A 16,843-nucleotide genomic window follows, 5' to 3' on the forward strand; every position below is an offset into this window, starting at 1 on the left:
TCCGGCTGGTGACGTTAAAGGTGCGCTCGTAGGTTGGTTGTATTTCCAGAGTATTTTGTGTCTGTGTGACACAGCTTGCAAACCTCCAGACTTTTATCTAAATCCTCGCTTTCCTTCTTCTTTTAAAGCTGGAGTGCTCCCACACATCTGCTTTTAAGCACAGTGCTGGAGTTATGTTCGCCGCCATTCTCTTGAATCACCTCGCTCTGACTTCTTCTGTGTAAAGAGAGCATCTAGACGGGTAACTTGCTAAAAATGCTCTACAGCAATACCAGTGGCTGGCTGACCTAATCGCTTTTCCTGCAGAGCGAGGGGGGATGGTCAGCGAGCAGAGTGCCAGGCGTGCCAGAGTGAAAGATAGAATATGACATATAAAGTACAACTTGAAAGTTGAAAAGGTCAGTGTATGAAATGAAAAGTCAAAATCATAAGTTTGAGTCATAATCTTTGGATGCAAATTTGAAAATATGAAATAAAAACACAAATTAATTTCTTTCCCCACATTCTTGACTTTTCTCTATTTTTTCTTACTCTTTACTTTTTCAGATTTTTATGGCTTAACAAAGAAATTCTATACAATCAAGATTAAGTTTACATTTTATACTGGAGGAAATCTGCAGACCTCATACTGGTGGGCCAGGTAGAAAACAAATATGATATGATCTTGCGGGTGTAACTGCTCCACAGGCTGGATTTGGCCCCCGGGCCTTGAGTTTGACACCCCTGCTTTACGTTATTAATAAACTGTCATTTTCAAAATGTATTCATCACTTGTAAACATCCTGCTTCTGACCCATTTGGTGTCGAGTTTCAATCTCATATCATTTCAACTATTAAGCATTGTTTTTGTATTTAGTATCGTGATGCTAAACTAGGTATCAGTATTGGAGTTAAAATGTTGGTATCGAAACAGCACCACTTTCCTGTCACTTGCCCTCGGCCATTTAACTCTAGCCCTACTCGTAGGTTCTCTCCCTGACTAGCAGGCTGTCCTCATTGTCGTCCACATCCCCTCCCCCCATGCTAACCCCCTTCTCTGCAGTGCCAGAGTTGCTGATGTCGTCTGATCTGTGGTTTTCTACCTGCCGCTGGACTCCAGCTAACTGACTTGACTGGTCGATGCAGTAACCCTGCACTCCTTTCACCACACACTTTATTCACCCCTAAAAAATACAACTATCATTTAGTTGTTGGGTGGGTTGGTTGAATGCATTTATGGTGTTTAATTTAAAGCTCCTGGGAGGATCTTTAAGTTTGGGGCTCCTGTGGACAAGGCTTTTTCTGACATGTGGAGGTGTGTATTTTACTTAGTTAATCCTCTTTGTTCCCTGTGGAGTATGTAAGTGTCACTATCTGCTTCCATTCTTTCTTATCCTGTGCAGCATGTTGTGCCTCGCTCCAAGTTAGTTCATTTGTAGCCTGGGTCATTGTTTCTGTAACAAGATAACAGGATGGAGTTGTTAGCCCTCTGCCCAGCCTCCAACTTGGATGGCCAGGTGCTGCTTTTCATCTGGTCTCGTGTTCTTTTATTCAATAGTTTTGTTTACGAGGTTACTCATTGCAAATCAGATGACCTGATAAACATACTTTTACCAGACTTTTCCTTCTTGTCCTGCACCCATCCAGGGTAGCTGAAGGCCTCCAGCTCTGTGGCTGTGTGTGCTCCAGGAGTGTATGCGTGCGTGTGACTCATATCTGTCTGTCCCATCTCACACGTCTCACAGTCCCTGATCGAAAAAAAGCCCACCTGCCTGGTGATGCTGCCTCAGAGATCGTGTTAAATGCATGATGGGTCGAGCCTGCTTTCTGTCAGATAGTGCTGTGCATTATATCTGTCCAGCTAAATTTTTCATTTCATCAGACTTTCAGAATGGGTTTTCCTCATTCCTTTATGTGGTTCATGTTCCTCCCCACACAGAGAATAATCCACAGATGTGATGTGATCTGAGTAACCCCATCTTTTTTAATGAGAGGGTTTTCAGAAGTGTGAGGTATTTCAGTGATTGTTGTCTTTCCAAAGAGAAGAACGAGCCAGAGAAGTTTAATTTAACTTTTTCTCCCTTTATAAATAATGACTACTGCACTCTGGTGAACTCTACAAATTTGACAAATTATTTAACACTCTCCACGAAAAAATCCAAAGCTTCTGTTTCTGAATCCTGCAGATACTTCTTAGCTCATATTTACACTCTGATATGCGCACTTTTTTTCCCTTGAACTAACAGACGCGTAATAAGTCTGCAAGGCTGTAAATTGATTAAATGTCTCCTGCAGATACTCAGCTTGTAGAGACTTCTCAAAGGTTCAGAGAAACACAGACTGACCCTGACTGAATCACTGTCTCTGAATATGCAAGCACTTATTCATCAGAAACATTTATCACAGTTGTATTCTCCTTTTTGAATTTGATCTGAAACTCCACATCACATCATATACAAGGATTTCTGATTTTATGTTTTAGTTTCCTAAAGAGAGAATGTGGCCTGATATTAAGTACTCTACAGCTCATATTCTCATGTTTCCTGTTGGTTACAGGATTGAGAACTGAGAAATCTACTCTGCCACCAACCTTTGCCTTGCGAGCCCAGCACCAAAAATTGGAACAATACCATACCAAACCATACCATACCATACCAATCCATACCATACCAATCTATACCATACCATACAATTCAAACCATATCATACCATACCAAACCATACCAACCAAACCATACCATACCATACCATACATACCATACCAAACCATACCAGACCATACTAAACCATACCATACCAACCAAACCATACCATACCATACATACCATACCAAACCATACCATTCCATACCATACCATACCATACCAATCCATACCATACCATACAATTCAAACCATATCATACCATACCAAACCATACCAACCAAACCATACCATACCATACCATACATACCATACCAAACCATACCAGACCATACTAAACCATACCATACCATACCATACCAAACCATACCAAACCATACCAAACCAAACCAAACCATACCATACCATACCATACCATACCAAACCATACCATACCATACCATACCATACCAAACCATACCATACCATACCAAACCAAACCAAACCATACCATACCATACATACCATACCATACCAAACCATACCATACCATACCATACCATACCAAACCATACCATATCATACCATACCATTCCAAACCATTCCATACCATACCATACAGTACCATACCATAACATACCATACCATACCAAACATATACTATACCATACCATAACATACGAAACAATAACATACCATACCTACATACCATACCATACCATTTTGTACCATACCCATTCATATCATACCATACCAACCAAACCATACCATACCATACCAATCCATACCATACCATACCATACCATACCATACCATACCAAACCAAACCAAACCATACCATACCATACCATACCATACCAAACCATACCATACCATACCATACCAAACCATACCATACCATACCAAACCAAACCAAACCATACCATACCATACCATACCAAACCATACCATACCATACCATACCAAACCATACCATATCATACCATACCATTCCAAACCATTCCATACCATACCATACAGTACCATACCATAACATACCATACCATACCAAACATATACTATACCATACCATAACATACGAAACAATAACATACCATACCTACATACCATACCATACCATTTTGTACCATACCCATTCATATCATACCATACCAACCAAACCATACCATACCATACCAATCCATACCATACCATACCAAACCATACCATACCATACCATACCAAACCATACCATACCATACCAAACCAAACCAAACCATACCATACCATACATACCATACCATACCATACCAAACCATACCATACCATACCATACCAAACCATACCATATCATACCATACCATTCCAAACCATACCATACCATACCATACAGTACCATACCATAACATACCATACCATACCAAACATATACTATACCATACCATAACATACGAAACAATAACATACCATACCTACATACCATACCATACCATTTTGTACCATACCCATTCATATCATACCATACCAACCAAACCATACCATACCATACCATACCAATCCATACCATACCATACCATACCATACCATACCAAACCATACCAATCCATACCCTACCATACCATACCAAACCATACCATACTACTCCATACCATACCATACATACCATACCATACCATACCATACCATACCAAACCATACCAAACCATACCATACATACCATACCATACCATACCATACCAAACCATACCATACCATACCATACATACCAAACCATACCAAACCATACCATACATACCATACCAAACCATACCAAACCATACCATACATACCATACCATACCATACCAAACCATACCAAACCATACCATACCATACATACCAAACCATACCATACCATACCAACCAAACCATACCATACCATACAGTACCAAACCATACCATACTACTCCACAACATACCATACATACCAAACCATACCATACCATACCATACTACTCCACACCATACCATACATACCAAACCATACCATACCATACCAACCAAACCATACCATACCATACCATACCATACCAAACCATACCATACCAGACCATACCATACCAGACCATACCATACAATCACAAGTCATACCATACCATGCATAACATACTGTACTAACCTGACACGCCAGATGGATGTGTTTGATGGGAAAGCTTCTACAGGAAACGTTTGAGAAAAGGCAGAGGCTTTGAAAAGAACTCGGAGTGTGATTGGATGATCGCTCTGTCACATCTCTACGGGCCAATCAGAGCATCAAAACACGTTTAGTAGCCGCTATCTAGTCGCGTGTGCACAGCTAGTAAGGAATAACGCCAAACATGGCGACTATAGACATGTAAGTACTCAACCGTTGTCGTTTTTGAAAGGAAAACAACTCACCGCTGTTCTTTGTTCTTCTTTTAATGAAGAAATGTTGTCAAGTTCTCATAAAACTGGCACTTTAGCAGCATCAACGCTAATCTCTTCCTTCATAACTGCACCAGCTCTTGCTGCTGCTTGTTTATGTCATGACTCTGCTGCGCCTGAGAGTACTGCCCCTCGTTGCTTATTGGTCCTGTCACTCTCTAACCGGGCCCAAATGGTTCAGATGGGAGCTTTGCAAGATGGATTCACCAGTGAAAAACAAGGAAACGGGCATATCAATCTGCTTTGCAAGGTTAATAATGTACCATACCATACTACAACATGCGTTACCATACCATACCATGCTATGCCATGCCATGCCGTACCATACCATACCAAAACAAAAGACAAAAAACATGTAAAAAAGGTCTGTGTTGCTATTGTTAAATCCTTAGTCATAAAATAGTTAATACAATATAAAAATAAACGAAATTTCAAAGGCAACACTTTAAACTGGGGGTTGTTGTTAAGCAGACTAGAGGTTCTCTGAAGTACCTCTAATCATGGAATTTTAAGTTGCAGCTCATAGCAAGAGAAATCAATGTTTATTGCAATGATGAATTAACAAAATTGAAATGAACATAAAGGGGTTTCTTCAACTCTGCAGTCCCTGTCAGCTTTACACACTGTTAGCATCTTTCATTTTACATGTTTTCAGTTCATCTGTGTTGTCATCAGCCACAGCAGGCAGTTTTATGTCAAAAAAGATCTCACAAAGACTGCTGTGTACTTCCTGCTAAGCATCAAACAAAAAAGATGCAGTCAGTGACCAGCTGGTGAAAACAGTGTCACACATCAGCAACAGGAGTTGGTATAGACCACAGAGGACAGTGAATATTGTAGTACAGCTCATTAGATGGTCAGAAACATCTCTCTGATTGGATGATGACTGGTTAGTTTGTGTTAATCATGTAATCAAGCTTTTCATTAGGGATTTTCTTTCTCATAATTTGTTGGTGATTTGTGTACAGGGTGTCATGCTGGCTCTAAATCCATAATGCTGAGTTAATTTTGGTGCATGGTTTGGCTTTGTATTCAGATTTTCGGTTTCTAAACGCACCAATGCCAGTTTATGTGTCTAACACTGATGTACATGAGCTCAGCTGCTGTTATTGCAGTGCTCTGGACTGTGACATACAGAAAATCCTCTATGCACTGCCTTATCAAAGTTGCTCTCTGTTTCACAGGATAGCAGGATACCGACAAATATTATCCTTCCCCATTTGTTACGCTCTGTTCCTCTTTGATAGCCTCAGTGATGAGAGAATCCAAAATCACAGGAGAGTTTTTGATCAAAGACTCGGCTCTGCCTTTTGAAAAACCGAATCCTGTGGCAGTGATGTGTGTAAAAAACCGTCGTCTGTCTCTGTCTCCCTCAGGTGAGCACCTGCGTGTCTGTCCTCAGGGATACACCTGCTGCACATCTGAGATGGAGGACAAACTCCACCAGCAGAGCAAACAGGAGTTTGAGATCCTGGTGGAGGAGAGCAGCAGGGATATGAGGGCGACGTTCATCTCCAGGCATAAAAAGTTTGACGGTAAGCTACATGAGTTTGTTTTATCTGTCTCTTAATGCAGAAAAAGAGATCTACAGTCTGTCTTCTAACAGTTTCTACTTATAAAAGCAAAGCAGCACCTTCAAACTTATACATAATTACTATAATTATTAACAAATAAGCTACACTTTGGCGTATTTCTACTCTTCAAACCACTAAATGCTCTATGCATAACATGCACTTTGCCCCATTCAAACATACATTTGTACACTGAAGACGAAGGCTCTGCAGGTTCACATTAAACACTCACTCAAACCCATTTCACTTTGCACCGCACTCCTAAAACTGTTTGGAAATGAACTAAAAGAGCTGCATTTTCCAACTAAATTCTTCAAATCCTTTGACCTGGACACTTCATTGACTTTAATCAGATCCTAAAGCAATCTCTGAACTGTGCTGCAATCATTATTTATCTTTGTCCGCAGGCTGATAGTTGCTATTTGTTAACACTTGTGTTGAAGCTAGTGATTGATGTTAAACATCTTCCAAGATTTCCTTTTCAGAATGATATTCAGGCCTGCAACGTGGGTCTCATATAATAGAGAGCAGGTTTCAGTGACTTTACTCACACTCACTTGAGCAGTATTCACCTGAAAAAAGAAAATGATTTTGATGTGATTTTCACACAAACTTGGGAAATAAGTCACCAAAACAGTCTGGCTTCATCTCGGATGGCATGTCTTACAGAGTGTTCATGCTCTGTCAAAATGGAAGTGCTGTAATTCACCAGTACAGGAGGGCAACTAGAAGAAAGTTTGTGTCAGTTTTCTTTGATCTTCTTCTCTCTTTTGGTGCATTTTCGTGGCAGCAATACAGCGCCACGTACAGGCTTGGCATATGTACTACAGCATTTCCAGTCGTTTTCAGTGGTTCCGTGCTTACGCGGACATTTCCTGAAATGATCCCGTTTTTACGGAAAACTTTGTCAAAACGAAACAGAAATATAACGTTTTCGTCCCTGTGTTGACGAGGCCTTAGTGTTTTTGTTTGTTTGTTTGTTTTTTCTGTTAAAGACACTAAAAGACACTAAATGTGGACTAGGATTAACTTGGGATCAAACTAAGAGTCTTCTGATAGGTGACATGCCCACTTAGAGTTGGTTTGATTGATCTGACTATGATTGTTGTTCAAACAGAGACTATGGGTCCATTCGAAAAGTCCAAAAAATTACCTCCTAAGTCCTTTCCTATCCACTTTCAAGGAAAGGTGGGATTAAGAGGATAGGAAAAGAGAACTGTGGTGAACTGTGACTGTGAACACCTAGAACAGCAGAAATTTGTCTCTTAATCCTGTCTCTCTGCATAGTATGATATGAATATATGAATGATTTTTAAGTCACTTTATTTCGCAACGATATTAAATAGTTTTGTTTTATTCCCTACCTATCCATTTTTTTTTAATTCTCTTGTCTCTGTTAATTTTATTGGTCTACTCTGGTACCGTCTTTCCTGCCGCTCATTATGTGAAAAGCTCTATAAAACGTGTCTTACTTGCATGATTATGATGATAGATATAATAATCACAATATAGCAACATGCCAACTTTATCATTTGAATTGGTTTTGATACAAACTTTTATCACATTTACATTAATATTTCATAATAGTGAAACAAATGCAGTTTAAAATACTGACTCATTGGTTTACTGTTTGGAAATGAGAGGAAATGAAATCGTGATCATAAGTTGAATGATAAAGTTTTCATGTCTGTAATATTCCTGTGTTTCCTTCCTTTTATCACATGTATTATAAGTTTGACAATGAATTTTACTGATTAAATCAGTGCTAGTAAAGTTACAGTCATATTGTCACTTTAAATGAAGCTTACGCAAAGAATTGTGGGTCACCTTTTCATCTCTTCTTTGGTAAAGGATGGTCCAGTGTTTCCTAGGCTAAAGGAGATAATAAAGGAAATTATGAAGCTCCTTTTCTTTTCAGTTGAAGAATTCGAACGGCCTTTATCATGCCCAACAATAAAATACTTATGAGTCGTTTCACTCAGTTTGGAACCTTCCTAAGCAAAATGGACTATTCGAACAGACCCTAAATCCTTTGTTTTCTGTGATTCAGCAATTGTTTTCTTTTTTTTGTGTGTGTCCTCTGTATGCCGCTGTGTAACAAGTCTGTTAATCACAGCTTTAGCTCTCTGCTCACAGACATGCTTTTCTGATTGAGTGGCAGGGCCTCACTCTTCATGTTACTGCTTTCTCTTTCACAGGATCCACAATCATTTTACTCATCGACAGAACAAGAAAGCACTGTTGTGGCTTTGTGTGAAAAATGTTTAAAGGTATTGTGTATGCTTGAATGCGTTTCTGTGTGTGAAGTCAGAGCTCTCAAAGGCTTCCTCACAGAGCACAGCATAAGATCAAGGTTCTCTCCTGTCTTTATTCCGTCTTGTTCTGTAAGCCACTGAATATCTTTTGGTTTCTCTCCTCATAAAACATCGGTTCTCTGATTCAAGATTTCACTTTATCTCAGGCAAAGGCTGTCAAGTTCATAACATCTTCACTGAAAACATCAAGATGTCTGGTTTTGATCAACAAAACGTTTTTTTTCTTGATGGTGAATAGAAGATCTGTCAAACTTTCCATTTAAGAAAGATAATTGGAAAACAGCCATGACCCTGTGTTAGAGAAAAATCTATGAGCCTTTCTCTCAGGCTTCTGTGATTAAACACAAGTAATACATACGTGCGTAAAGGAGGAGAACACAGGTCCTTCACAATAAAAGAGACCCTTGTGAGTGATGAGAGCATTTTTGTGGTCCTTGGCATACCAAAGCAGTCCCAAAATTTTACCTCTTAGTGCTGAACAAAGCGGGATACAAACTGAAAACAGTGCCGACAGCAAAAAGAGGAAAAGCTTAAACAGGAGAGATGGGAATTTAAATTGCCCAAACCATCACTAGAAGACTTTTTTTCTTAGATTTTTCACAGCTGAGAGTTAAATGATCCATCTGTGAGGTTGGCAGTTATCTGAGGATGATACCTGCATGTAGGAAATATATTTTTTATCTTTTTTGTTTAAATTAGTTGTTAGTATGATTCTTAACTTTGGCTAAAATGCTGGTGAGGGACAAATGCACCAATTAACCCTTGTACGACTATCTGCATAAACTTCATTGTGACAACTGATCAGTTATGAAAAGCATTTGTGATATTTCAGTTCCAAACATCTTTCTCAGCAGTGTCATCAGTGATTAGTGGTGCTCTTGAGAATTGTAGATACTTCTGAAACAATAAGAAGCTAAAGCACATTGTCTCAGTCTCTAAAGGACCACGTGGGAGTTTTGCTTTGAGTGCTTGTTCCAACAGATAATCCTCAAATTCTAAAAGTCATGTTTCTATGTTTTTTCTTTTGAACCCAGCTGGACTTATCACAAAAAAAGAGTTATTCTGTTTTTATTGCATCATCTGAGTGCACAATTTACAACAAAACATATAGAGTTAATCAACTGGCCTGCTCCAAGAATTAATATAAGGTTAGAGATAGACAGAACAACACCTATAGGCCTCAGAGTCCCTGATCAGCCAGCAGCAGGCTTACCTTTTCATGGATACACTGACTTACAGAAGTCTTAGGACATCATTTACTTTCTTGTTTTAGTGACTTTTAATGATCGTCCATATTCATAGCTCATTCTCTTTGCTGAGAAACCACAGCTAATGTGTACACAAAATTAAATCAACTCAAATTGAAGGCTTCTACAGGGTAAAGTCAGTTTAGTATTTAGTGTGACCTCTCTTTGCACTGAGCACAACTTCAATTCTTTTTGGTAGACTGTCTTGAAGTGTTCTTATGTAACTTTTTGTGTGCAAGGCTTCTATCAGTACTTTCGGAGCTCTTCTTTGGATTTTACCTGGCTTTTATTTCTGTCTGTGTTCAGGTGATCTCATTCTGCCTCTGTGATGTTCACGTCTGGATCATGCTGAGGCCAATCCATGACTGTCAGAGTTTTGTCAGCCGTTTTCCTTTTCAAATATGTTTTCAGCTGAAAAATAAAATCGTTCCCAGACATGTATTTTTCATAAGGGAGGGAATGATAAACTGCAAATGAGTTAATCATTTTAATATTAACCTTTCCATTCACCTCAACTACCTCTTCAAGTACATTTTTTTTTTCCAATAATAGCAGTTATTTTATTAAATGGCACTCATCTAAACAAGGCTACAACATGCCTTATAAAGTGCACTGATATAAAGATTACAACAAAGACAGATGAAAATGGTTGACAAAAAAATGTAAACAAGTTGAATACACAGGATTAAACAGAAAAAAATATATCAATTGTGTGGATGCTCAGCAGCTTTGTCCACTAATAACAAAGATAGAAATAAAAACAGAATAACTTAATCACAAAATTATCACACATTATCAATTTTAAAGGTCGTTCTATAAAGATAAGTTTTAAGCCTGGATTTAAAAACAGGGAGTGAGCGTGTCCGTCTAATAGCCTCTGGCAGCTAGGGATGTATGTGATCAACAACCGTGTTTATTCTTCTTCCTCTCTGTGCCAGTAATACGGATAGTGATTCTGAGTATTGGACAGGATTCTTCAAGTGTCACCTCTCCATAGAGCCCAGGATAATGACTATATGGTGAGACTCAGAGGGGTCTGGCTGCAGCCCCTGCATTTCTGATGGTCACTCCCACAGCCCGTTCATCTAAGACACTATATTTCTCAGAAAGGAAGTGAAGTAATTGCAGATTATATTCTTTTTTTTATTCCAATTTCATTTGTAAACAAAGTCTTGCAAACATTACAGACTAAAAACGGTTTCATAAATAAAACAGAGAACAAGGTCAGAGGTCTAATCCAGGATCAAATTATATATCAACCCATTTTAGAAGTAGTCACATGAATTGTGGCTCACTTTAGCTTCGTTAGCTTTAGCCAAAGTTAACATAAACATGGCTACACAAGCTATGTAATTAATATTACAGCACAAGCCAATTTATCATAGATAGCTTTAGCAGTAGGATTTTTAGAAAACGTAGGTAACGCTAACATGGCTACAGAGATAACGTAGATACAAAGTAAAGATAGCTACATTAGCTACATGGTTCCATTATCTATAGCTAAGTTAGCTTTAGCAACATGAGCTTTAGAAAATGTTGCTAAAGCTAACTTAGCTATGTAGATAATGTAGATATATAGCCAACAGAGCTACATTAGCTACGTAGTTCCATTATCTAAAGCTAACTTAGCTATGTAGATAACATAGATATGTAGCCAACATAGCTGCAGTGTGAGCCTAGCTTTAGTTGTGTTAGCTATGTAGCTCTGTTAGCTGTGTAGCTTTGTTATCTACATACCTTATTGCTCTAATGAAGTTATGTAAGCTATGCTGGCTACGTTTTCATGGAAGACAAGCGTTTTCCTGTAGGCAAACTGTTTTCTTGGCTTTATTAAATGTTTGGTATTAGGTTTTGCTTTGTGACTTTTAAATTTAGTATCCTTACCCTTACCTCTACCTTTACCCTCACCTTAAATAAAAGTTTTATCCAGTTTTATTTCTAAAGTTTTAGAGTGTATTTCCATTCTGAGATATATGTCTCAGACACACAGACATGAAAGTGGCTGTCAGAAATGAGCAGTCTACAGCCAGGCTGTCTTGGAAGCATTCAGGAGTAGCAGTCTTTCATTGTAGGAGCATGGGTCTGCATGGTCTAGTTTGGGAATGCCTGGACTTTCCTGCAGAAAAAATGATTTATTGTTATAAAACTATGAACCTGAAGTAGGTATGGCTTTATGTTTCCATTTAAATTTTCAAAGTAATCCCTCCCAGCTACAGTTACAGGCCTCTGTTTCACAAAAAGAACAAACAAAAAAGAGTCAAGGAATAAAAGTCATTTTGTTTTTTATTACTAAATAAGTGAAACACCCACGGTGCACCTGACAATTTTGGAAGAAACACTTAAACCAAACCACTCAAAATGAGGACAACACAGCATGTGGCACAGTCATTGTTTAATCACAGTTATCTGGTTTTCGTGATCAAGGGGAAGAAAAAATCCTGATTAATTGCCCAGAATTGTGCTTGAGTAGGCATTTTAGACAAGTTTTGCTATATAATGGCTTCTATAATACTGCAATAATGCTTCATTGCCCAGATATAAACACGTAAAGTGAATGGATAGACCAGTTTTACATGGTTTACCACTGAGACTGGGATTCTGTGTTAAATAAACGGTGCTCAGTTCTGTTTCATATTTTAGGTTTAGTCAAGTAACACAAGTTTGTATTAAACCGTATTTGAAATAATTGATTTAAGACTGCATCCCTTCATTTCCTTCTGTGGTTTTCTCCTTATATGATACCGCGTAACATCATAATAATCCATTACATCTTTGCTCCTAATACAAATACTAACAGCAGTTGATATGAAGCGAAGCTCTGTTTAAGTGTGTACAATAAAGACACAACATTCAGATCCACTAGAAACCCACAAAAGCCAAACTTGAAGGCTTTTTTGAGGAATGGCGTTTACAAGAGAAGAGAGAAAGAGCCAGTGCTGCCAGCATAAAAAGGTCCAGCTGTATAAAACTTTTAATTGGTAGCCACAGGTTATGCAAGCGTTGCCAAATTGTTTGAAATGTGCAGTGAAAGACTTGAGTGTATTGAGTGTATTACTGCATTAATAGCCTCATTTTAAAGCTGTCGCTGTAGACCAGGGTCCATATATCTGTACAGTTTTACAGCAACACTGGTGGCACAAATCACTTATGCAATTCAGCCCCTCTACACATGCCCGTATCGCCAGTCCACTCCACATCACATTTTTTTTTCCTTGTGTTAGGCTCCCTGCACCTCATGGGGTTTGATTCATCCCTCATCAATTTTACATGTCCTCATTTCTGTCCCCAGTTATTTATAGGCCCTATTATGAAAACCTTAACTTACTTTTTGATTACTGACTGCTTTCCCTGGAGGCCAGCCGCTTCTGATGCATTATTGAGCAATCCTGAAGCCATAAATGACTGTTGCACACCAGAATTAAGGTTTGGGTATTCTGAATTTCCAATCATGTGGCAGAGGACTCTTTTTCTCCCCCCAGTCTCTCAGAAAGCCTTATATTCTCCCACAGAGACTCAAAGTCTTGGTATTTTCCAGTTCTGTTGATGCACTGTGAAGAAAGAATCTCACAACCAACTTTGCAGTTCTGCATGTTTAAGCCTCAGAAGGCTTTCACTCCCAACAGGTTTGTTTTATTAATCCCTGAAGACATTCCTGTAGGTGCCCTGAGGTAACTGGAAATAAGGACAAGAAATGAGATGAATATTTACAATATTTATGAGGGAGGAAGCTGAGAGACGGAGACAGATAGACACTGAGTGACACGGGGTGTGTGAAAGCAGGCAGAGTGGGAGAGAGAGAGAATTTCATCACATCTGTGAAAGATTAATTGCGGTGGATGAACCATGATAAAAGGTGCCTGATGCTCAGTCAAGTGATATGAGATCGAAACCACTGTTCAGAGTGGTTTGTGGCCACGGGAGCTGTCAGATTTCTTTCATTTTCTACATCTCTTTGATTTGTGGTCTTGTACTGCAGCCAACATTTGTACAGCTTCACTACTTGACTGAATTTCACAGTTGTAGACCTGATTTACTGTTATTTCCTTCATTTAGACCACATAAAACACGAATGTGTAGGGCAATGCTTTCTATACCAACATGATATCATGTCTTTACTCAGTAGGAAATGTTAACTATTATTCACAGTGCTATTATAATGCAGAATAAAAATGTCTCATTTGACATTACCTTTAGCAAACATGGCTATTTCAGAATCTGGTCTATAAACACTTAGCATACGTTGGAAAAAAGTTGCTGTAAATGTGAAAAAAAAATGAGACTAATGTTTGAATACTGAAGTCAGACCTTTAGGAAGTTTTCCATCAACTGATCACGTTAGCATCTTTGGTTTTTGCACTTGATCCTAAGTTACTATGAGTTTCAACTTTAAAGTCTGCAGTTTTGCTAGCTAGCTTTGCCTTAATGCCTCAAGAGAATCTTCTGTAGATTATTGTTATAATTGTTGTTTCTGAATGATTAGTCTTAGACTTTATTGACTTTGATGTAGGCAGGAAAGTGGATTGCTCCCTACAACTTGGGAGGGTGTCCTTGACCCAAGAATAGGAGTTCAAGTACAGTACCTTGGGCTCTTGCTCACAAGTGAGAGGGACCGTGTTCCAGGCATTGTGGTGAAAAGGGAGCTGAGCTAGAGGGCAAAGCTATCAAGTTACCGGTCTATCTTCAATCCAAACCTCACCTATGGTCATGAGGTCTGGGTGATGACCAATGAAATGACATCATGGGATCAGGAAATTCCTCGGGAGGTTACACAACTAAGGAGTCAGCACTTAAAAAATTTTATTTTATGTAGTTTTACTAAATAAAGTCAATTGTCACAATGGACGCATTTCTACTCTTGGTCTTCTTTAGCATTGTCAACACTGATATAGATGCTGATTGGCTGTGTCGCTGCAAGGGATTCGCTTGAGTTGAGATTTTTCAACTTTTGCGAATAAGCAAATCAATCGCACAGGATCCTGAACGTGGGACATGCAAATTAATTGCTCATTTCGCAATGCACATTTGCAGTGTTTGAGCCGTTGCTCCTAAGTCTCAAAAGAAGCCAGCTGAGGTGGTTCGGGTGTCTGATCAGGGTGCCTCCCGATCACTGCGGAGGTCTTCTGGGCGTGCCCAACTGAGAGGAGACCCTGGGGTAGACCCTGGACTTGCTGGATAGATTATATAGCTCATCTGGCCTGGAAACACCTTGGAATCTCCAGGAAGATCTGGAAAATGTTGCTGGGGAGAGTGATATTTTGCCTGCTTTGCTTAGCTTGCTGCCACCATGACCAAGCCCCAGATAAGTGGGGAAAAATGGACGGATGGATGGAGGACAGTGGATAGAGTTTGAGACTAGGGATGGACTAGGGATGTTCAGGAAAGTTGCTGCAAGCCAGATCTAAAGCTAAACTTCACCCACCGATTAAGCTTCTGACTTTGGTGGCTCAAATGTAGGCATTGACAGGTCCAGCAGAACCAAACGACACTCTAATGCAGTGGTTCTCAAGGTGGAGTCTGCCTGGGAGGGGACGCTATCATTGTAGTAATGAACAGAATTAGTGTCCTTTTGCGATAGAGCTGAACAATGTTTTGTTTTAGGTGCTGGTGTAGCTCAGTGGTGAGAGCAGGTGCCCATATACAGAGGCTATAGTCCTCAATGCACTGATCTTAGGGTTGATTCTCACTCCCTGTGCCAGTTTGTTGAATGGTTCTGTCATTCTCTCCCCATATTTCCTGTCTCTCTTCAGCTGTAGAACGAAAACTGCTCAATGATATCAAAAATAACGTCCACCTTTAAATGACGCCTACATTGCTTCAAGTAACTGAAAAAAGTTTCCCTCATCGTGACAATATGCCTTTACTTTTCTGTGCTTTAACTTTCATGTGCATTCAGTAACATGTGGCTCCACAATAACATCCTTACTCAGTGGGCTGCTGTTACTGAAGTTATTGTTGGAGATGGACAAACAGCTGCCAACAGATTGTTTTTCAATGTCACTCTCAAACTCAAATCAAGTTTGAAACTTTCCGCTAGCGCTTCCTTTTATCATAACAGCAGGTGAGCCATGTGTTCAGGAAGCTGTTGGCTGGGGTAAATAAATAAATGAAATCAACATGCTCTCACATATATTGAAGAAAATCTCTGTATATGTTTGTTTCTCTGCAGAGCATGTATGCGATTGGCAGTAGAGCCTCCTCACAACAGCAGAGGCAGATCGACTGAAGTTAATCAATAGCAGAATGTGTTGTTGTCTTTGATGGAGAAAAATTAGAATACAGGAGGGTAAAAGGAATCTCATATGCCTTGGCTGTATATAAACTTGGAATGCCATATTTTGTGTTTATGAAGCATGTCTGCAATCATGCATAGTGTATTTGAAAAACTAGCAATAGGACCTTTGAGAGTTCTCGGGTTATAGCGAGGAATGGAGGAGACTTTGCCGTATTTGTATCTTCAGTGTAGCCAGTTATTTTCCCTCTGTTTTTCTTATATGTTATGCTCATTAGGTTCAGTTTTGTTGATGCTCCTCACCTGAAACCTCGACCCCAGATTAGCGTGCATGGGCATGGGCTGACTGTAGGCTGGCTTGAGCAGCAGCCTTGGTTGACTGGCTTCTTTGATCCTGCCCCAGCAGAGCTCCTCTTCTCGACATTGAGAGCTGCAGTGCTCCTCGTTCACTTCAACGA

The 16,843-nt window shown here is 39.4% G+C and overlaps 1 protein-coding gene across 1 annotated transcript in view; it reads left to right on the forward strand.

Moving 5' to 3' along the window:
• gpc6a (glypican 6a) overlaps nt 1–16,843 on the forward strand; it is a 274,767-nt gene that overhangs the window by 55,114 nt on the left and 202,810 nt on the right. Inside the window, exon 2 of the mRNA XM_041791791.1 lies at nt 6,400–6,558. Within this exon, the coding sequence (XP_041647725.1) occupies nt 6,400–6,558 (159 nt within the window). The remainder of the gene's footprint in view (nt 1–6,399; nt 6,559–16,843) is intronic.

This window comes from Cheilinus undulatus, linkage group 1 (assembly GCF_018320785.1).
Source record: "Cheilinus undulatus linkage group 1, ASM1832078v1, whole genome shotgun sequence".
Taxonomy (NCBI): domain Eukaryota; kingdom Metazoa; phylum Chordata; class Actinopteri; order Labriformes; family Labridae; genus Cheilinus; species Cheilinus undulatus.